The sequence below is a fragment of the Micromys minutus genome (assembly GCF_963924665.1).
Source record: "Micromys minutus genome assembly, chromosome: 3".
Lineage (NCBI taxonomy): Eukaryota > Metazoa > Chordata > Mammalia > Rodentia > Muridae > Micromys > Micromys minutus.
Window position 1 is genome coordinate 84,112,186 of NC_137972.1, and position 23,217 is coordinate 84,135,402.

Genomic DNA, 23,217 nt, shown 5'->3' on the forward strand with positions numbered 1-23,217 from the left:
GATGTGATATTTGCAGAAAGGCAGCAACTTCATCACTGAGGACCAAGTGCAGATGAAAACATACTTGTCACATTGAAAGCAGAAAAGGGAGTGGCGGCCATGAATAGAAGATCAGGTCAAAACGTTCAAGAACTTCATATAAAGAACAAAAATATAATGGGGCCAAAGAAGAGCCAGGGGATGGCTGTGGGACTTGAGATGTGAACAGGGCACCTGAGACACAGGGGTGACTCTGAAGCCTGAAGGACACCTTTTCAAAGGGACAGCTCAAGTCTCCAATGCAGGCTGAATCAGCTTAGTCATTTAAATGATCAAAAACCCCACTAGCGTACCTGAACAAAAATTTGAGTTCTAAGCGTTCAGGAAACAATCTACAAGTGTTTTATAACAGGGAAGGGGACGATTCTAAAAGGAAAGACAAGGCAGGCCCAGCTATCTGTACACCAGAAGTTAGAAACCAACTGCTAATGATGCTAGAAAAGTATCTTCCTGAAAACCCTAGGACCTCAAGAATTCTCTGTGCAGGGCAATGAGAAATCCTCAAATGGGGGGAATCCAGGAGTGTGGGGCCTGCCAACCCTTCTAGATGTTAGTTATTGGGAGACTCACCTTGGCATGGTGGCATGGACCAAATGGTGTCAGTCATGGTAGAGAGAGGGTCAACGACACAGCCAACACCGTCCACTTAGTACCTGACTACGCAGGTGACACACAAGTGACAGGAAGAGAGATGATTGAGGACAGACGAGGATTTTAAAAGGTGGTCATAGGCTTGAGAGATAAACAGATGGTAAATATGATAGTGGACAGTTTTATACGTTAGTGACAGACAAATGATAGGTGATAATCAACGATTTTAAAGTGTATTCTAATTTGTTCTTTTGAGAACTTCATGCACGTATACAATGTATTCTGATTATATTCACTCCCAACTCCTCTTGGACTCGCCTCCCACACCTCCTCAATCTCACATCTTCTTCTTATATTAAATTAATGAATTATTTTCTTTTTTGAGACAGGACCTCACTGGCTCTGGCTGGCCTGGAAACCCACAAAGCTACCAGCCTCTGCCTCATTACTGGAATTAAAGGCATGGACCACCATGCCCCGTCTCTCTCTTTTTTAAAAATGATGCACTGAGCCTAATAAGTGCTGCTCATATGCACAAATGTGTGGAACTCCATAGATAACAGTTTTGATAGATGGTAGAAGATGGATGGTAGATCTGACAGGCAGATGATAGATTTGAGAGACAGACTTGAAACACAGCAGATAACACACAGACAGATAGATAACAGTATATAAACGGATGGCACAGTATAGCAATGACCAAATAGCTGAAATGCTAATTCCAGTCAAAAGCCCAGAGAAGCCAGTCAAGCTTAATAATGATGTGTAAGCACATAGACTGTGCACTCAGACGTCCTGGATGTGGGCGGCAGCTTTCCAACCTGCTTCATGTAGACCCTGCCCACTGCCACATCTGCCATCTGGACCAGGCTTCATCCTGGCTACCTCACATCCTATCAGCATAGCCACTGTCCTCCTTCAGCTTCATTTTCTCCTAAGGTGAGGCATAAACACCAGTCTTCACTGGTCCTGTGGCCTTCAAGCAAGCTCCATCTAGTTAATAGACCAGTCTCCAAAACCCTTTAGAGAAAATGCAGAGATGGATCTAAACTCTTGGGATTGGCATTCCAGCCCTGTGGTGGTTTGAATAAAAATGTCCCCCATAGGTTCATAGGGACTATCACTATTAGGAGCTATGGCCTTCTTGGGTTAGGTATTTCACTGGGGGTGGTTCTCAGATGCTTAAGTCATGTCTAATGTGACTGTCTCTTCCTACAGTTAAAGGTATAGAACTCTCAGCTCCTTTAGCAGTCTCTGCCTGTACACTACTATGTTTTCTGCCGTGACAGTAATGGACTAAACCTCTGAATAAATGCAGTTAAATGCTTCCTTAATATGAGTTTCAGTGGCCCTGGTGTCTCTTCATTAAAATAGAAACCTTAACCAAGACGATCCCAAGATCTGATGCTACCCTGTGCTCCTTCCACATCTCACCCACAGTTAGTATCTCCTTCCTTCATGGTGAAGGCTGAGTACAGTGCAAATGGACCAAGATGTCTGAGCGCCCTACCTTAGGCCTTTACTAATCACATGTGCTGGGCCAACTGCTTCACAGTGCTGTCTTTGGGTGTCTAGAGACTAGAAAATAACGGTGTCTGCATCTCATCAGGGTTTTTGTGAAAACTAACTAAATAAATCAGGTGAAGGACTTTTTCACTGAATGTAGCTCTCAAAGACTTCCCAGTGAAAGCTGCTACTGTTCAGACCTCTGCTGTTTCTTCCCTTGCTTGTTTGTCATCTAGCAAAGTCCTTCTCTTTACCCTGTTTCATCTCATTGCTACTCTCTCTGTCTGCCAGCTGGCGTGCAGGATAGACAAGCTTGCCTTGACACATCCCAGCAGTTGAATTTGTGCCTTGATTATGACTTGAGGCTTTGTAGCTGACTTGGAAGTTTGTCCCTTCAACAGCACTTTGATCAAGCATCAGGTGAGCCTCACCTCAGGATCCCCAGGACCTCACAAAGAAACTCGTCTGTAGTGGAGCTAAGAAACCATCTATAGAAGGAACAGAAAGAGGCATTTCATCCTTCTTGAGAATGAAAAACCAGAAGATGGTGACAGTTATTCTCCATCTCAGAAGTTAATGTGATGGCTTTGATTCTGGAGAGATTTTTGAGCATGTCACATATGGGCAGGGTATGGTGGCTAGGAAACACAGGGGTGCAGCCATGGCTTGTGACTTAGTGGTCTCAATACCAGCAAGCGATTTTTGGAGACTTTCACATGGCAGAAAACCAAACCACAATCAAGAAGCAAAGTGCCAGAAACCCAGAGCTGTTGAAGATGAGCTCATGGCAGAGCCGAGCTGTCGGGTGAAGTATGAGCACTGGCCTGGCCCCTGAGGCTTCTGGCTAGAACTGCAAAATAACCTTAAGCCTGTGGCATGCTGTGGCTATGGTTTACTGAAAGTCAGCAAACCGAGACAGAAGTGAAGAAAGTGCCGAATGCTTTCAAGATCTAGATTGTCTCAGGGGTAAGTCATGAGTCCTGGGGTCAAACTCCTCACCCTGGGTCAGACCTTGGCTCTCTTAGGTGGTAAGTTACACCTCCACTTTAGAAATGGCATCTGCTCAAAGATGCCTCTATGAAAGGCAAAGTGCTGTGTGGTGACAGTGGGTGGAAATAAGTCACACTTCTGAAAATGTAGTGTTCTCCAGCCTCAGCCTCTGAATACACCCCAGTGTATAAAGTGCACCTTGTCATGAGTAGTTACTGACTAACTAAATAACTGCACGATTACACAAGGGAGCTAACTTAAACTGGTAAAGTGTAAAATGTCAGGCTAATTAGAAAGGTTACTATGTTACAGAAAGGGCTTCTCGAATACACCTGAACCTGTTTTGAGGTTTTATACCATAGATAGACAGGCACATAAAGATCCAGCCTAAGTGGACATGTTATAAGTTGCTGTCAAGGAATCTGCCCATAAAGCTTTGGTCTGCAAAGTCCATCTTGGCTGCTATTTTTTTTTTTTTTTTTTGAGGTTGGCTTTTTATATTTATAGTGGCTTTAGTTAGTTGCCATAAATCTTCATTTCCATAACTTAAGTTATTGTTGGCCATTGCGGAGCATGTGAGCATTGCACCACCAGCATTGCAAGGCATCTGATAGTCCTTACAGTGAGCTGTTTGCTACTCCAGTACCAACTCTGTGACCTTAGCGAGAGGTGAGAGTCATGACTTCAGTTCAGCCACTCGTGTCTCTGTCACTAACCATCTCAAGGTAGTTCCACGAAACTGACTTTTCTAAACTTAGAAACTCTAGCAAGAACTGGCCTCACACAGGGATCCCTCTAGATTCACCATTTTTCATTTCCAGAGCCTTTCTCCTTCCATCACCCTCTCACTTGCACATCCCATCCATCCATGCACCCACTGTCCAGCCTTCATCAATACAGTGTTTGCAAAACTAAGATGCATATGTCTTACGGTCATTTAAAAACAATTGCTTACACTCTGTTTTGTTCTCAAATATCCTTGAATGGTACTTATGCTCATTCACGTCTGTCCAGTGTGCTGGTATACAGAGTTTCCACATCTATTCTGGCCAATTCTCTAACTCCTGGCATTCAGATTCATTTGGATCTTTCACAGTTGTTAAAAGTGACACAATATACACACATCTCTACTCAATTTGCTAGAATAAATTTCCACCTACCTGAGTACTATATCATAAGTCACACATCGTCAAATGTTTGATACACACTCCTCAGTCTACTCAAGCTTTGGACTAGTTTACATTCCTAGCAGCACTGTAAAAAGTATATATATATATATTTACTTTTCATTTGTCTTTTCGATCTTTGGTCCATCAGAATGTAAGAAGAATGGTATCACTTGTTTGAATGTGCAGTTCTGGTTAACCATGAAAACTGCCTTTTCCATAGCTTAATGTGTCTGTTCTATCTTTAATGCCCTTTTATGCCCCTGACTCACTTCACTCTTTTGTAACTTTCCTCTTTTGCTCCAACTTGTGCCTTCTGGAACTACCCTGAGACTAATTCCTTGTTCATATGACACCCCCTCAAATACTTGCAGGCAGAAATCATGTCTCATTTTCTCTAAGTGAAACACCCTGGCTCCTTCAACCATTCCCAAAGAGACAGTTTCAAAGACCAGTATTTAAGGTGAAGAATAAGCCCTACTGCCTGAGATCAGCTAACATCAACAGTCTTGAGACATACTCAGCTCCAGAACTAATCCTCTGGGTACAGCCACAGCCTGCCTCTTGGGCCACACTGCCTCGTTTTCCCACCAGCAGAGGTCGGGTGAGTTTTACTACACTCATGGCATTACTCATGTAAGATCATGGGTCTTGAAACCAATAAAGGAGCAGAAAGGCATAATGTCGAGTCTGGAAGCAGAAGAGGAATTTACGTGGTATAGTAAGAGTGACTAACTTAAGTGAAGAAAGAATCAGCAGGGTCCAAGGTATCCTCTTGGCATCAGTGTCAGGAAGATGGCTTTGGTGTACTGATGCAGTCTGGGTATGCACATTCTTCAGGGCAACTTGCCTAACCTCAGCTGGCATAGGAGCTCTTCTGTCTTCAAAGATAAAACTTTCCTATGATCACCTCTACACAAGAGGCATTTATCTGAGCACTTCTAGAAAGACTGGCCTGGGGTTTGTAGCCCTGAGGTCCTTGCTCAACAGTGGCCATGCTCAGACCATTATACACACTGGACAATGGAGACACTGCTGCCAGTCCTCCTCCAACCCTTTTGTCCTTCATTTTATTTTTAAAAGTATTTATTTATTTTATGTATATGAGTACTCTGCCACTGTCTTCAGACACTCCAGAAGAGGGCATCAGATCCCATTATAGATGGTTGTGAGCCACCAGGTGGTTGCTGGGCATTGAACTTAGGACCTCTGGAAGAGAAGTCAGTATGCTGAGCCGTCTCTCCAGCCCAAATCTTTGGTTCTTATTTTCATCTCATTGAACAATCTACTACAAACCTACTTTCTCAAGCATTGTCTGATGTTCCCACGAACTGCAGAAAGGAACAGTTTTGCCATTAAAAAAAAGCCCATACTATCACCAAACTGTTTCTGACTGGCTCTGCAGCACTATTAGAACTGTGTGGATCTCCTAAGTTGAGGACTGGATGCCTTCTGAGTCTCTGTCTTTGAGTCTGGCTCAGGCCTTTGGTAAACAACATCCTGGTAGTTTATGAATTATAATTCCTATGATTTAAAGATGTCACTTAGTGGGATGGAGAGATGGTCCAGTGATTAACAGTATTGCATGAACATTCAGAGGACCTGTACTGGATTCCGAATATGGTGGTTCACACCATCTGTAACTCCACTCCCAGGGGATCTGACCTGTGTAAGCACATATATTCATGTATATTCATGTAGGCAAAACAGCCATACACATTCACACACACACACACACACACACACACGCACACACACACACACACAGACACACACAAAAGAAAGAAAGAAAGAAAGAAAAGAAAAAGAAAAAATGTTGCCCAAAGTTCATGCGTTAGAAACTTGAAACCTCAAATTCATATGTTGGTGGTATTTGTAGATGGAAATTTTTTAAAAGAATGAGGGTTAAATCAGATCCTATGGGAACCTAATGATGATGTTAATGGCTTCCTAAGAGAGAAAATCTATGTGTGTTGGCACATTCCTCTAATCCAGGCACGTGGGAGGCAGAAGCAAGTGAATCTTTGTGATTTTAAGATCAGCCTGGTCTACATTGTGAGTTCCAGGACAGTGGGAATGTATAGTGAGCCCTGTCTCAATCAATCAATCAATCAATCAATCAACCAATCAACAGAAAGACATCTAAACTCACAAGTGCTGGGTGTCAGTTCTCTCCCTAGATGACACCCTCTGCCACAATTTGATACACATCAAGAAGACCCTTGTCAGATACAGTCTCTTAGCCCTGAAGTCACCATCCTTAAAACTGTAAGAAAAACATTCATTTTCATTGTAAATTACTAAGTCCGTAATATTTTGTGACTGTAATCCAATAAGTAGAATTGTTAAGTAGGGGGAAAAAAACCCTTTAAGGGCATTTACATACATTGTACTGACAGGCTCCACCCCCCTCCGTGTGTGTGTGTGTGTGTGTGTGTGTGTGTGTGTGTGTGTGTGTGTGTGTGTGTGTGTGTACATACACAAAAGTCAGTGTGGGTGTTTAGATTGCTGTGTTTTTAATCACAGGTGTTCAGACTCTGGATATTCCATAGCACTGTTCTGATTATTGTAATTAAGTCAGACATGGTAAACAACAAACAGTTATTACTATTATGATTTTGCAAAGCATTTCAGAACTGCAGTCGGTGATAATGGTATTTGTGGACATAGAGACTCCATTCTTTGAAAGCCTTAAACAGTATCAAGAAATTGTTTTGCTTCCAGACCTCTTTTAGTGTGGATGAAAGCCCCCACAGCAGGTCAGAGGTGGGTAATGAGCAGCAGAGTGCCCCTTAGCTGTAAAGCCGGCAGCGTCAGGTAGCGTCAGGCGGTGAAGGGTCACTGTAGATCCCTGGACAGGGAGGGGTCGTGTACAAAGATGCAGTTCACACTGAGCCTAATCCACAGCTCATGCCCAGCAGTGGCAAAGCCACAATATGAAACTCAAGCCAGTTTATCTTGCAGTTCCTTATTTTCATTTGCCAGCCGACGGCCAGCACTGTAAACGGTTTTTATTTCTTCCAAGCACCAGCCTGGTGATTGCTATATATTCTTTAACTGTATTGTGGTCATAAACTTTGTGCTCTTTATTCTGTGGGATCCCTATGCCACATAGCTATACTTGGGTGCTGTACTATCCCCTGTATGGATGCCATTTTATTCATATATCCATCACTAGATATTTAGGTTGCTTTAACTCTTCGTCCACTATTCATAAACATTTACATTCAAATTTCTTTGTAGATCTAGGTCTTCAGTTTCTTTAGATTTACACCCAGGAGTCAGACTGTGAAGTCATACACTGTGACTGCATGCTTAACATTTTGAGAGTGTTTTTCCAAGTGGCTATGCTATTTCCCACTCCCACCAGCAAGATAAGATGGTGTCAGTTCTTTTCCTTGCCAATGCTTGTTATCTGTTATCTCAATGTGATGTTGATGTACATATTTATGGTGACTCGGCTAAGCTATCACTTCAAATCTGCACATTATCATTTCTGAAGTTGATGATGCAAAGGCTCTACTCACCCTTGAAGAATCAAGGTTTTTGGAAACCTACTTCAGATAGTGGGGCTTTCTCTGGTATTCTAACCACAAAGAAAAATGACAACACTTTCCCACATTTTCTGCAAAAGTACTCTCAACCCAGCATTACCACCAGGGCTGAAGGCATTTGTCTTCTTGGAAATAAGCTCTGCTTACCTGCTGGTGGCCAAGCCTTGATGTAACCTGTGCAGTGGACCACAGCATACTGGGCTTCTCCTTCTTTCACAGGGCCAAGGCCATTCCTGAAAAAGAACTTACATGAAGTTATCTTCACTATATAGAAGCAAGGCAGGATGATGATGACTCCTTTGGTATCTAAGCTACCTGTTCCCTTGTTTCCTTACTGATTTTACACCTCGATTTCCCATCGTCCTGACTCCTATCCATCGATAGGGCCTGGAAGTCACACATAAATTTCACCCAGCTCCCAGTTTTCACCCTGGGTACGGCTACCCTGACATGTACTCTCCTGGTCCTCTATTCCTAGGCCCTCCTCAAGCTGAAATATTCCCCAGCATGGGTCCAATACACCATCTACTACCATAGTCCCCAAGTATACCATAGAGAGCAATGCCCACCTGAACCTTTTCCTCATGGTGGTTATTCTGTTCAAAGGCAGGTGGTCCAAGGGAGCATTTCCACACCTAAGAATCAACACACGTATTAGAGCCAGCAAATGCAGTACATATCTGAACTATAAGGTGCTGCTGAGACAGACAAGGGGAACACACCTCTCCCCAAAGCAAGAGTTCAAACCACTGTTAGAGTACATTCTTTCTGTGTGTGTTCAAGTGTGTGAACATGCACATATGTGTGTGTGGGTGCAGGTGCATGTGTATGCATGTGCGTGTGGAGGCCAGTGGATGACCTCAGGTGCCATTCCACCTTTTCTTTTGGGATAATGTCTCTCACTGGCCTGCAGCTTACCAAGTGAGGCTGGCTGGTGGCTGGGCCCCAGGGACCCTCCTGGTTTTGCATCTCTGATAATAGGATTACTAAAGTGTGTCACCACACCCAGTTTTTTCACATGGATTCTGGGGATCAAACTCAGGTCTTGGCTTATAAGTCAAGCATTTGACTGACTGAGCCATATCCTCAACAGAAAGGAGGAGTTCTTTAATTGGCAAACATTCTTTCTGATGTTGAGGTATGGAGCAGGTGTGATTAAACTTTTTCTTCCATGGTCATCGGACTTCTTGCATCTTTGACTACCTTGAGCAAAATGAGTATTAGTCAAGCATCCAGTCGGACTACCCTTGTGTGAGCACTGGCTGCTCTGAACACTTCGTAGACACCTTGTGAAATCTCCTAGTCAGTTATTTGAAAGAGTTCTTACAGTAATTTTTAACTGTTAAAAGCCTTGGTGAACTCTAGATGACCCTACTATAATCTCTACCTAAACCAGATGGGGAACACTTCTTCTGGTTGCCTAGCAGAGGGATAAGCTTGTGACAGGGGCACACACTAGCCTGTATTTGCTTGCAAGGATTGCTATGATTGATACAAATACACTTTCTGGCTATATAAGCAGACTCTTGAGCTCACTTTGTGAGCTGGCTGTGAGAATCTCCTATGCTGCCTCTCTCACTATCACATTAAGCCCAGTTAAAGGCTCTTCTGGGAGTAGTATTTTCATTTTCTTAATTACGCTTTATTGTTACAGACAGAGCTAGTGACACACAGAAAAGTGGCAGAGATAGGAGGGCATTGCTGAAGGCAGGAGAAGTGAAGTAGCAGTGCCAGCAACAGCTAAGCCACCAGCAGGCTGAGTGCATAAGAGGCAGGGTGGCCAACTGCTTGCCAGCAGCAGCAGGCTAGAGGCCTGCAGTGTCAGAGAAGAGAAACCGTAGGCCTGGTTGTTTGAAGAACTATACACTTGTCAAACCTTTAGGGTCAAGAATCTTAGCCCCTCAGGCCTGGGAGCTGTTATCAAAGGTTGAAGAGTGTGTTCCTCAGACTGCCTGGAAACTGGAATGCCAGCTAGAATCTCAATCTCTTACATCGGCACGTCGCACAAGCTTTAACATGTGCGGGGCTAAGGACCCACGACCTAATATTAAAGGATGCCCCCCACTGCTGCTGGCAAACACTACAAAGTACTACAAAGACTACCTAGGACCAGCACTTGTAGGCTTCTTGCCTACCCTCACCTTCACCCAGTAACCTTGCTATCACGTAGATAGTTCTCAACTGTCCTGTGTTTACTCAGGGAAGCTCCATGGCTATTATCCTTGACTTGAAGTTGCCATTAGGAGAGTTTGGCCAGTTTTTCCCCATGCAGGAGAGACATTTCACAACCCATCTTAGTACTAGCGGCTTCCAGAAAGAATAAAGAAGCCTAGCCATCCTTTGTCCCACAGATCGTTTCAGTGGAACTGGTGGATTTGTGGGAAGAAGGAGGGTGATGACAGCTGCAGTGTCTCTTCAGGCCTGAGCAGAGACACTAACTCAAAGCAGATGTTGCTGATGAACAGTAGCATCTTCCCAGGCTGTTACTGTGGATACCCTCCCCCATCATGTTCCCTCTAGGAACAACTACACAGCTGGAAGCCTGCTGATGACAAAAGAGAGAGTGGAGCAAAGGGACTGTAGGCACAGGTCTGCCTGGGGGCCACTCTCTGGGGCCTAGAGGATGAAGCACTCTCCACAATGGTAGGAGCTTTCTGATTACTTCTCATGACTCTCTCAGAATCCCAGGTATCAAGCATCCAGGACACCACTTGGTATGACCATTTGCTAAGTGCGTTTCCATTTCCTAACTACATGACAAGTGCCAGCCTGGATGTCTTCATTTGCAATATGCATGAGAAAAAAAAAAAGCCAATTATGCTTTGAGACCCTGGAAAGTTGCCAACATTGGAGTGGTTTTCACAAGAGGATCGATCTGTGACATTGCCACTCAGGGATCCCCTTTCTGGCAGACTGTGCTCAATGTCCTGGGGAAAGAGTGTTGTTTTGTCGATGATGTCATGGTCCAAGCAGAACAAAGTGCTACACACATCTCAAGGCAGCCGTGGTAACATGGGGCTCATATGGCAATGAGCAACCGTGAGTCCATTCTCTGGAGGTACCTCGGCTGGAGAGATGGAGTGATCTAGGTGATAGCAGTGGTAACTATAAGCTGCTAATTGAAATGGTGTGCTATGTATGATGTCTCTAAGCAGTTAACTCATGGGATTGGCTGGTAGGGGATAATGAAGAATTTATATCACTTGGGCTTATATCACTAAATTCCCCCAAGCTAGGATGAGAGGCCCCTTCTGTGACTGACTAGCCAATAATGTGCTGTTTCTGGCTGGAAGCTGTGCCCATGAGTCCTACGTGGAGCTCAGCACAACAAAGCAGGCAGCCAGTGAGACTCTACCCTCAGTCAGTGACCACTTATGCATTGTCATTCCAGGACCATCTTGTCACCTGAGGCAGGAGAAGGAGTTTTATCAGGGCTTCTGGCAGAGCTCCAGCAGTCAGCCTGGAGAGCAGAAGCAGGGGAACTAACAGCTTTCTCACCTGACCCCTAAAGTGAAGTTTTGTAAAGGAGGGCTCTGCAGGTTCACCTAGGATGAGGAATATAGGTCACTCCTCACTACATATCATTGGAAATATGACTCGTAGGGTTCTCTCTCTCTCTCTCTCTCTCTCTCTCTCTCTGTGTGTGTGTGTGTGTGTGTGTGTGTGTGTGTCTATGTGTTTGTCTGTTTATACACATGTACACAGGCACATCTATTCAAATATACACACAAGTCTGTGTGAAAGCCAGAGGACAATCTTAGCTATTTTTCCTCAAGTACCATTCACTTGTTTTTAGAGACATAGTCTCTCACCTAGGATCTGCCCAGTAGACAGACAGCCCCAGAAACCCACCTGTCTCCACCTCCCTATCACGGGAAGTACAGGCTAACACGCCACCTTGCTAGGCTTTTATTTTTTGGGTGACACAGCTATCTCTTCAGTCATTATGAATAGATTTTGTTAAAACACATACAACTCTAAAAGATAATTCTGAATCATATTTAAAGCATTTTCTCTTTAGACCTTTGTAGTATCCACTTAAGTCACTTCAGGCAGCAGACAACTGAGTAAGAATGGCACTGGCTAGTGGCTCTGCTGTGTCTATCTGAAATGGGCAGCTCAATGGGACCACACAGCTTGAAGGGGAGGAGGAAAGGCTGACAGTGCACGAAACACTGCTGAACCAAGATGGATGCAGAAATCCACACTGGTTAGGAGATGTGTTTGAAGACAGCCCAGGGGAGAACACATGGCCAGGCAGGCTGTGCAGAGAAGACTAAGTCTGCCCTGCTCAACCACCTGCAGCTCCAGCTTCTCCTCTGAGGAGCATCTTTGAAGCCTCAGATCTTGCATCTGGGACACAGTAGTAACATTTCAAATTCTTCCTTAGCCCTCCCTGGTTCTCTTCCACCTGCCTGGATGTTCACCTTAGCTCTCTGACACTGCTAGAACAAGAAAGGCCCTATGTGTCCGCTTTTCACTTACAGTGACTGTCCTGTCAGCTCAGCTGACACCCCAATATCCTTCCCTGAGTCCATCTTCAGTCCTAGCCTCTTCTTTAGGTTTCAGAGTTACACAGCCAACTGGCTACTTATTTTTGTCATCTAGTTATCTGGTTGGCACTTTAGTCTACAAAGAATGATCATTCTTCACTATAAAGAAGCTCCCAGTTCTCTTTCCCATCTTAGCAATGAGACCCACTTTTCCAAGGGGACAGACATAGTACAGTCCCATATCTAATCTCTTTCAGTATTTTAATACCCTACATGTGACTGACTGCATGCCATAATATATATCTAAAGGTAGATTATATATCTTGAGTTGCAATAACCTTTGTTTGTTTTTCTTCACAAAGAACCAAAACAATCTCTTTCCCTTCCTCCTTTCTTTGCCCCTTTCCTTGACCCAATCTTCCATGAATTCAAATAATAACTACATACAAAATGTTCTATTGAAAGTCAGGGTAAGATACAAAGAGCCATACATCATCTGGGCAAGGTGACTCAAACTTGTAATCCCAGTCCCCAGAGGGCTAAAAAAAAGAGGATCAAGAGTGGAGGCTAGACTAGGCTATATAAGTGGTCATCTCAAAAAATAAATAAATAAAAAAGAAGTCCAGGTATACATCACAGCCTCCATCCATAGGATGCTGTAGCTGAATTACAGTACCAAACCACTGACATTTTAAATACAAAGCAACAGGGCACAGAATGTGGCTCAGTTAGTCAGTAGCGTGCCTGCCTAGCATAAAGGAAGTTCTGGATTCGAACTCCTATAAACCAGGCATGGCAGCCCACCCTTGTCATCTCAGTACATAGGAAGTGGATGCAGGAAGATCATAACTTCAGAGTCGTCTGCAGCTATATAAGTTAAATGCCAGCCTGGGATACATGAGACCCTGCCTCAAAAACACAAAACAAAATAAAAACAAATCTAATCAATTATGTTGGTGGACAGTTTAAAAAGGCATGAGTTGTTATGGGAAACCTGGGATTGGTGGCTTCAATACAAGCCACGTTGAGGAGTACAGACTCTGGACAGTCAGGAGAAAAATGAAGATGCAGAAGAGGAGGGTTATTGTGATGCACAGCACAGGGGGCGGAGGCAGGATGGTCAGAAGTCCCAAGCCAGCTTGCACTGAACTGAGAAACCTTGAACCCCAAAGCCAGGGGCTGAAGAAAGCTCAGGGACAGAGCACTTGCTTGGGAGCCACAGACCTGGGTCCAATCCCCAGAACAACCCCTTCTCCCCACTGAAAATGACAAAAAAGTGTTGGTGTGGTAATGCACACTTAATCTCAGCACCCGAGAGACAGAGGCAAGAGGATCTTTGTGAGTTCAAGGCCAGTCTCGAGTACACAGCAAGTTCCAGGACTGTTAGGGCTACATTAGAAAACAAAACCAAACATCTAAAGAACAAGAAAGAGAGATAAGGATAATATGCCACACAAGTGTGTGAAACTAAATGGGTGGGAAATGGTGAATCACTAAAAGTGTAGGAGGCAGGGGGCGGGGTGTTCCCATGCTGGATTAAGAACTGGGGTATATTTCTTGTTTGAAGTTGAGAGCACGAGGCCAAGTAAACCCCTGGCCTTGGCCTCTGCTAACCCACAAACCTCATCCTGCAGATGAAGGAGCGCCGAGAGCCCATACACATGCGCATGGACGACTGCTGTCCCTCCTTCTTCACTGTCCCAGTCTTCAGGTCCAGGATGCGGCCTGAAGGAAAGAGAAGCACAGAAGTGTGAGCCTCTGCTGAGATTAGGACAGAGGAGGAAGGATCAGAGTGCTCCAAATCTCTGCCACACCAAGACAAGCCAGGCTAATTCCTTGGCATCTCTAGTGTTCTTTGGCAGAGACTCACAGAGAAATGGAATCCATGCAGTTCACAAGACCTTGTTTTCCTCAGTGCAATCTCCACTTGTCAGCTTTATTGTTGGATGCCTGTGCCTCAAGTCACACAGTTTGTCCACCTCCTCCCCCAGCCCACAAAACAGCCTCTGCCAAGGTCACTGACAAGTTACCCACTGCTGAATCCAAAACCACATCTTTCCTTTATTTGACCTGCCTGCTTTGCTGAAATTTGCGAACTATACGTGGATCTCCCCCAAAACAAAGTAAAACACCCTGCTAAGCCAGGCATGGTGGCACCGACCTTTAATACTAACACTCAGAAGGCAGAAGCAGGTGGATCTTGTAATGTTAAAGGCTAGCCTGGTCTATATAGTGAGTTCTAGGCAAGTTTGTGACACATAGGAATATTCTGTCTTAAAAAACAAACAGCACCCCTCCCCTAAAACCTGAACTTGTCACGTGTTTCTGTCACCCTCTGCTCTTGCTGTGAGTCCTTTCCCAGTCTAGGGGCTCCATCTCTTCTATATTTTCTTGTCATTCTCTAGATAAATCTCTTGTGCAGTTTTATTTATGTGGAAGTCTCAGAGGTCATCTCTGGATGCCAGTGACCATGTCTTTTCCTCTGAGCAGACACTCCAACTCCTCTGCCTGGTTTAACTCCATCTCTGGCAGTTAACAAGGCAGCTTCACTAGCTCCTTCCAAAACAGGCTCTCCACACCAGCATGAGTGTCATCAGAAAATGTCGCCTGAGCCAGGAAGCTAGAAATTGTCTATGCTCTTCTTCCTCCCGATTGCATGCTCAGCCCATCTTCTTCTACGTCGCACTCAGCCATCTTACTATTATTTTAGTGGAAGAAATAGTTTAGAATCTCCGTGTCTGTCTCCGAGACCAGTGAGATTCTGTTCTCTTTATTGATCTCTTTCCACTCAGCCATTCCCAATGTCTCCAATCCCTGCTATCTACAACCTCTAGGATATAAACAATTTCACGACTCTCTTGTTGTAGAGAGCAAATAGAAACTTTCAGTGACCCAGAGCTCCTATTCTCTCTTCATCTGTGGCAGGTTGTTCTATCAACAATCATGGCCCATTACTTGGCCTCCTCCCAGTGGTGGACCCTGCTACCTGCCATTACCTACCACAGCTCTATGGATTCCATCTAGTCCAGGCTTTGGGACCTTTCTTCTTTGTCCCACTCTTCAACATGACCCTGATAATATTTTTGCCCTGGGACAGCAAGACTTCCAGCTAGCTCCTCATTTGAGGAGTTGTTCCTCGTCCTCAGCTCTTACCCTCTCTTAGTGCTGGTCCTTGGAGCTTCTCTTCCCATTTCTTTTAAGAGGACTTTGGTGACACCTTCCCCCCCTATTTGGTGACTATTTCCCCAACGTACTGATGACATTATAACACCCATCTCTAGAGGTCAAAGACATTCCCTTTAAACCAAAATTCTATGGTGGCTCCTCTGAGTCCCCTGTTAAGCTGGGCTCAGCTTCTGGCTTCCTCTTCTGGCCCAAAATTTGGGAAGACTCCCTAAGGTAAGTCACTGTTACAAGTTGGCATGAGTCACCCCATAGGTCCACGTCTTAAAGACTCGGTCCCCAGAGGGTGTTGCTGAGTATAATGGAATTTTAAAATGTGTAGCATAGTAGATAGTCCGTAGGTCACTGGGATGTGCCTCTGAAGATTATGGGACCCTGAGCTTTTCCTCCTCGTATGACCTATCTCGTGAGTTAGACAGGTATGCTCTGCACCACAGCCTTACCAATTCCATCTAGCACCCATCAGAGGTCCAAAGCATGATTCAAGCCACCATTCTCTGTCTGGAGCCTCCAAAGCCATGCACCAAAGCAAACATCTTATCTTTAATAAAGATGCCAGGTATTTTAACAGAGCAGTGGAAAACTGAGCAACGCTGTTAGGCAAAATGCCCACTCTTAGTATCTGAACTCCCCTGATATCTTATCACTGTGGCCTGTATTCAGTAAGAGCTCTGGTGAGTGGGTCTAGCAAGAATTCTCTTTAATGTTAATTCTTAGTAATTCCCCACCCATTTAGTTCTCATTCTCTCTTGGTTCTGAGTTCCTGGTTTTCTTTGTTGGAGACGGAGTTCAGTTTGTCTCTCCCCTGACTGAGGACCTTCATTGCTGTGGTTCTCACAGCCTTCACCATAGCCTTGAGCATATTTGACAAGCACCATGTAGCCAGACCCCTGTTAGAAGGTTCCATTTGTCAGTTGTTTCTGGGCACCATAGACATTATCATTCACTGCTGCAAACAAATGTGTCTTTCTTCCAAAGCTGCCCTCTCTCCACAGTCTTCACCCTACCAGTCAATTGTTCAAATCCTCCACTGAAGAGCGTGAGGGACTGGAGAGATGGCCGTGGGAACAAGTACTTACTGTGTAAACATGAGAACCCTAGTCCAGATCTCAGCACCCGTGTGAAAGAGCTAGGCATGGGTACATATGTTTGCAGCCCCAGGGGTGTTAGGAAACAGAGGCAGGAGGGTTGCTGGGACTCGATAAATCGAGGTTCAGTGAGAGAGAAGCACCATGGAGTGATAGACAGTCAACACAGTAGACTCAAACAGTCACACTGTTTCTTGAGACTCTCTTATGCTACCTACCAGTGGTCTCCGAAAATCCACATCCTATATGCTAGTATGAAAGTATACAGCCTGGCCTCTGCTCATTTCCTCTTTGGCTCTGCCTGAGCCCTGGCTACCCAGTGCAATTCATGGCTCCCAGTGTGCTCCTTGGCCCTGAGCAGCTCCTTTCCTTGATCGACTCCTTGAATTTCATCAAGACATCACTTGTTACCTCAGTGACCACAAATTGTCAACCAGCACCAACAACGCTTTGACCTAAGGACATGAGGTGGGTGGACAAATGGAACCAAATAGAATGGAATGGAACAGGACAAGCGAGAACAAACTTACAAACAGACAAATGCTAATGAAAAGAACAGGTATAAGAACTTGGCGTGAGAACCCTCTCCTTTGAATCAGTTAAGTGAGACCCTCTTACTAGAAAGAGAAGAACATTAAGAAGCCTTCCCTCCATTTGGGTTTGCTGTGCTAAGGAAGAAAGGAAGGAAGGAAGGAAGGAAGGAAGGAAGGAAGGAAGGAAGGAAGGAAGAAAGGAAGGAAGGAGGGAAGGAAGGGAGGAGAATACTCGAAGGACAGGCATCCACCTCACTGGGCCACACTCCCGAGGCCAGCTGTGCTTTCCTGAGCTGGCTCTCTGGCATCGTTTTAGGATAGTTTGGCAAGTATGGCTCTGGAATGCACCTATCAGCTTGCTGTCCTCACCCCTGCAGTACTCTTGGACATGACAGCCTTCTCTGCAGATGTGGAGCACAGCTCTTTAAGGTGCAAGCTTTATACTGACACCAGGCACTGCTGAGGGGCACCTCTAAGCAAGGTGTGTGCATACAGGCTTCAGCTCCCCCTGGAGGGGACACTGAACTTGAGAGTTGCCAGTGCCCTTACAGAGCAGATCCGCAGCTCTGCTGATGGTGCTGTCTGCTACTCTGGTTTTGACACCTGTCTGTCTCATTCACAGACAGCATCTTTTACAGCCCTTTTAGTGTAAACCATCACTTGCTTTATCATCAACCAAATGGCAAAAGGTTTCAGCTGTGAGGCAGAAGGCAGGAGGGTCTGTCAAATTCCAAAGTGCTCTGAAAATAAATCCCAGCTGCGAAGTCAGCTTGTGGTGCAACATGAGGAAATGAACAAACACATCTCCTGTGATCTGCTGTGGGGACCCTCAGAGACAACTGCTCCAAGGTTTGTTTCTCCACATGCTTCTCCGGTTTCCATGATCCCAGTGAGCCCCCTCTCTAGGTTCCTCAGGAATGCAAGCACGCTTGACTGTCTTGTAGGTGTATTTCTGAGAAGGAGTGTATGAACTGGATCTGGCAAATATATCAGTAGTGGAGATTCATGAAGGCAGATGGCCATCCTGGCACTGGGCCCTGAATCCCAATGTGAACTGATGGGCTGGACTGCAATGGGGTTCCAAAACGAATGGCTGTGGAGACCATGCTGATGTTTAACGTTGACACATGAAGCCTTAGGGCTGGATGGGCTGGATGTCCCAGACCAGTTCCAACAGACACCTGGCAGTGAGTCCAGGCCAGTGCTGAGCTCTTCCAGCTTCCCTTCTCCTCCTGCACCTCCTCTTCCTGAACAGGATGACTCGTATTCTACGATGTGCAGGGAACTGACCCCACAGAGCCTTCCTGATGCTATGCATGCTAGGCAGCCAGTCTAGTGCTGAGCAACATCCCTAGTCCAAAGTGGAAAGACTTGTTTGTTCTCTTATACTTGCGCCTCTGGCTCATCCCACCCCTCACTTTCCATCATCTGCTTGGCTGGATTCCCAAGTCATCTCCTATTTTCCTCGTGCTTGTTCCATACCCCTTTCTCTTCTTCCCATAAGGTCTTCCCAGTGCTCTCTCAACGCACCCCTCTGATATGAGCTGACCTGTGAACACTCAGCTCTTCGAAGAGATTCCCTCAACCAGTGCCTCCGTAGGAAGCAAGAGGACATTTTGCCTTCCAAGAAGTAGTGCCCCAGGACAGGAAGCTCCTGCTTCCACACAGAGACGAGCTCCTCCCTCCACCATCTCTGCCTCTTCTGCCCTTGCATCTGCTATGCCTGCCTGCCATCCCTGTTACTGCAGCCTTCCAGCATGCCATCCTTCCCTCCTTCAGTGTTTTCTTTGTTTTAGAGATGCTGGGAACAGAGTCCAGGATTTTGCACATGCTTGACAAGCACTCTACTACTGAGCCATATCCCAAATCATTCCTCTTTTACTTTAGAATCTGGAAGATCACCCCCTTTCTTTCTCCTCACTTCAAGATCTAGCAAGCATGCTCTGGGGTCTCAGAGTCCATTTCTTAACATGCCCCACTCCGCACTCATTTTTCTCCATCCCGAGTCCGCTGGCCTCTTCCAGGGAACCTCTTATTTGCCATCACACCTATTGTTTCTACAAGTGAAAAATCTCAATATCATCACTGGGTCACAGCTTTCCAACCCACTCTCAGTCTGGTCCTCCAGGGGCATGATTTGAATGTGAAATGCCCTCCACAGACTTCTGTGTTGGAACGTGTGCTCCCCAGCTGGCAGTGTTGCCTGGGAATGTTATGAAATCTTTGGGACACAAAGCCTAGGCCACTAGAGACCAATCTTAAGGGTTCCAGCCCAGCCTTGCTTCAGGTCTGACCCTTTGCTTACTGGTCTGGCCATTATGTAAGAAGCATGGCCATATGTTTACGTTACCATAAGCTCCACCATAATTTTCCCTCCATGATAGGCTCAAACTGTGAATTAACATAGCCCTTCCACTATGAAGCTGCTTCTGTTAGACCCTTTTGTCACAGAGATGTCACCCCCACCACTGGCTTCTCTGGGAGACAGGACATCAAGTCAGCCTCAGAATATAAAGAGCTTGGTTTCAGGCTGAGAGACTAGTATTTTTCTCCTGAGATGCTTTTCTGTTCTGTAAGTAACACAATCACTGTAGAATACTAAAACATGCCATTTCCCTGTTCTTTGAATTCTGTGAGATCTAGTCAAAAGAGCAACCTTTTCCAAGTACAGATACCGAGAGCCTCTTTGTGAAAATGATACCCTGTCACCAAAGTGCAAGTCACTCAACAGCTGCCTTTACCATAGGAACCCCAAGCATGTTTCAGTACATCCAGAAACAAATAGCTTTCTGGATCTGCTATACAAAGGAGAGCTAGGGCGAGTGAGAACTGTGGGGCATGCTATTTCAAAAGGAGTGGGGCGAAAGGATCCACAACGTCGCTTCTCCACAAGGCAGGTATGGGCGTTTGAACAAGGTACTTACTTTCTCTGTGTCTCAGTTTTCTTTTCTTTTCTTTTTTAAACTTTATTTTAAAAAACAAAGATAAAAGGAAAAAAATTTTAAACATTTTTGCATAAATGTATACAAATACAATTGTGTCAGTGCTTGGCTTTTTTTTTTTTTCTTTTTTTCAAGGTTTGATACTCTGCATTAAGGTCTTATTAGTTACAATGAGCAAAAAGTACATGTAAAACAGGGTGTAACCCAGAATTAGTCAATGTTTTCTTAGTGTGTAAGGATTGAGCATGACTTTTTTTGTTTTGTTTTCTTTTCGTTTTTTCTTGGACTTCACACAGTCTGTGAGTTGTTTCTGGGGCAGTCCGAGCCTCTGGGGTTAGCATCCCACTATCAGTGACTGCATGTTATGTCTGTTCTTTTGTGACTGTGTTATCTCACTCAGGATGATATTCTCTAGATGCAGCCATTTTCTTAAGAATTTGGTTAAGTCATTGTTTCTGATAGCTGAGTAGTACTCCATTGTGTAAATGTACCACAATTTTTGTATCCATTCATCTACTGAAGGACATCTGGGTTCCTTCCAGCTTCTGGCTATTATAAATAGGGCTGCTATGAACATTGTGGTACATGTGAGTCTCAGTTTTCTTAACTGGAAAATAAGACCACATATCCCTACTTTAGAGAGTTATGAGAAGAAGATCCGACTTTCATGGGGGGTCCACTAGGCGGCTAGAGTTCAAAGTGCTGGCAGGTCCTAGAAGACAGTCAAAGGAGGGTGAATCTCTGGAGGCCTCTGATCTGGTGCTAGACTAAAGCCCTGCCCTTGGCTTCTCTGGGAGACAGGACATGAAGCCTCAGAATAGAAAATCTCAGTCTCAGGTGGAAGCTATATAAACGTAGACTAGTATTTTTTTCCTGAGGTGTTTCTCTGTTCTTAAGTAGCATGATCACTGTAGAAGACTATTCTACACCACCCACACCCATAACCATGTACATATGCCCATCAATAAAATCCCAGACATTCTTCTTTGAAAAAAAACACTCTCTCCATGTAGGCGTGTAGGTGTACTTGCTGTCATTCCTTCTCTCTAGATGCTTGCTCTTTACTTTCATTAGCTAAGGTTTCAGAGGTGTACGTTCCCATTTCATGTCACTTAGCATAAACTAATAGGGGATTTTATAACAACATTCATTTTCATGGTTTAATAATAATATTTTCTATGGAGAATTTACTCTTGAACATTTAAGGTATGCCAAGATTTTCCATATGGTGTAAGGCTGTTGTGGTGTACATACATGCTAACATGTTGGTAAATATTCATGTATACATATATGTACGTATATGTTTGTACATATATACGTGTGTCAATGATTTGCATGTGTGTACATATGTGCATATGAAAATGTTTATATATTTGTGTATTTATGTACTTGTTCACATGTATATACCCATGTGTGTTTGATCTATGTTTGCATATGCCTATGGGTGTGTGTGTGTGTGTGTGTATGAGAGGTAGCTTAGAGTTCTATATCTGGGTCCTCAAGCATCACAAAGAGATACACTAGGCCTGGCTTGAACATTTGAAATCTCAAAGTTTACCAGTAACATACTTCCTGTATCAAGGCCACCCCTACTCCAACAAGGCCATACTTCTTAATAGTGCCACTCCCTATGAGCTCATGGTAGCCATTTTCATTCAAACCACCATACCCATGAAATGGGGCTAAAATTGTCACCCATTCACTTTAAGGTTTTGAGCTATAATTTTCCCCAGATAGTTAAAAAGCAGGAAATGCTTAAGAACTGGGGTCAGCTGAAATCTGGCCCACCATCTGCTTTTGTAAATAAAGTTTTAATGAAAAACAGTCCTGCCTACCCATTTGTTTCTGATCCATGGCTACATCCAAACTACAATGATCAAGTTGAGTAATCATAGCAGAGACTACACAGTCCACAAAGATATCCATCACCTGACCCTTTATTAAAAGACACTGTAAAAATTCTAGAGCAGTGTGCCTTTTCCTGAGACCATATAGCTCTTCCATAACATTTTGGTAAGCTATCTTTTAACTTTTATTTTTCTTAGTAGTGACTTTTTGAAAAAGAAGAATCAGAAGTTTGTCTTGGATACGATTACAAAAGAAGACTCTGTGCACATAAAAATGCTCCCCAGGCTACAAGAGAAATACAAATATAAATTAGAAATATTTCATCAAAAGAACCTTGAGAAAACCAGAAACATCTTATCTCGGGTTTTAAAAGAAACCAAGGGAGAAAAACAAGAAAAAAGATATTTAATGACAAAATGAAGTAATGGACTCCCAACATGACAATATTTGATACGTTTCCAAAAATGTGTGGCCCCTGAAATGGTTACTCAGGGGCTGAAGATACTTTCATTGGTGTTCCAGTGACAATGTGTTCCCTTTCTCAAAGGTTGACCCCCACCATCCTAGAAGCTGTGCACACAGGAAGAAAACACCCTGCCTCAGTACAGGAGCCCAACCAGTGTGCAACAAGAATGGGAAAGTGTTTGAAAACAGGCTCTTCTGGCTGTGTGACAAATGTCTGCCTTAGACGGGATAATCTGTATAGTCAGCTTCATTGTGCACAGCTCTGGAGGCTGAGAAAAGATCAACAACAAGGCCGTGGCAGATCTGGTGTCTGATGGAGGCCTGTTCTTTATAGACACCGTATTACGACTGCCTCTTTGTGAGGAGAATGAGGCAGGCAGGATCCCATGAGTCTCTCCCCAGAGCAATGTGGTCTGAACCTGCAAAGTTCACCACGGGTTTGTTTCAAGTGCTCATTATGAAACTGACATTGTTGGGGAGGATATGGAACATCTAGGACATGGGGTCTCACTGGAGGAAGTGGGCCGCTAGGGTAGACCCAGTCCCTGGTCCTGTTTGCTCTGTTGTCTGTCTGCTGTGAGGTTAAAAGCTGCCTCTAGCACACAGACCTGGTGCCACTGACGTCCTGAGGATGGGCCTGATCATTATGGACTGATGGTTCTGAAATGCTAAGATGAGATGAACATTTCCTTCCTTAAGTTGTTTCTGTTGGGTGTTTTGATCACAGTGACACACAAACACAAATGATACCAGCACCAACCCCATCAGGCTGTCATGGGATAATCAATACCTATCCCCAATGCTCACAAGAGGGGTAGG

The 23,217-nt window shown here is 44.5% G+C and overlaps 1 protein-coding gene across 2 annotated transcripts in view; it reads right to left on the reverse strand.

The window, feature by feature from the left end:
• The window catches only part of ARNT2 (aryl hydrocarbon receptor nuclear translocator 2), a gene marked incomplete at both ends in the record, with an annotated part of 103,209 nt that overhangs the window by 42,055 nt on the left and 37,937 nt on the right, over positions 1–23,217 (reverse strand). For both annotated transcript variants that reach the window (XM_080914171.1, XM_080914172.1), the window contains 3 exons: positions 7,994–8,079; positions 8,416–8,481; positions 13,962–14,064. In XM_080914171.1, the coding sequence (XP_080770297.1) occupies positions 7,994–8,079; positions 8,416–8,481; positions 13,962–14,064 (255 nt within the window). The remainder of the gene's footprint in view (positions 1–7,993; positions 8,080–8,415; positions 8,482–13,961; positions 14,065–23,217) is intronic.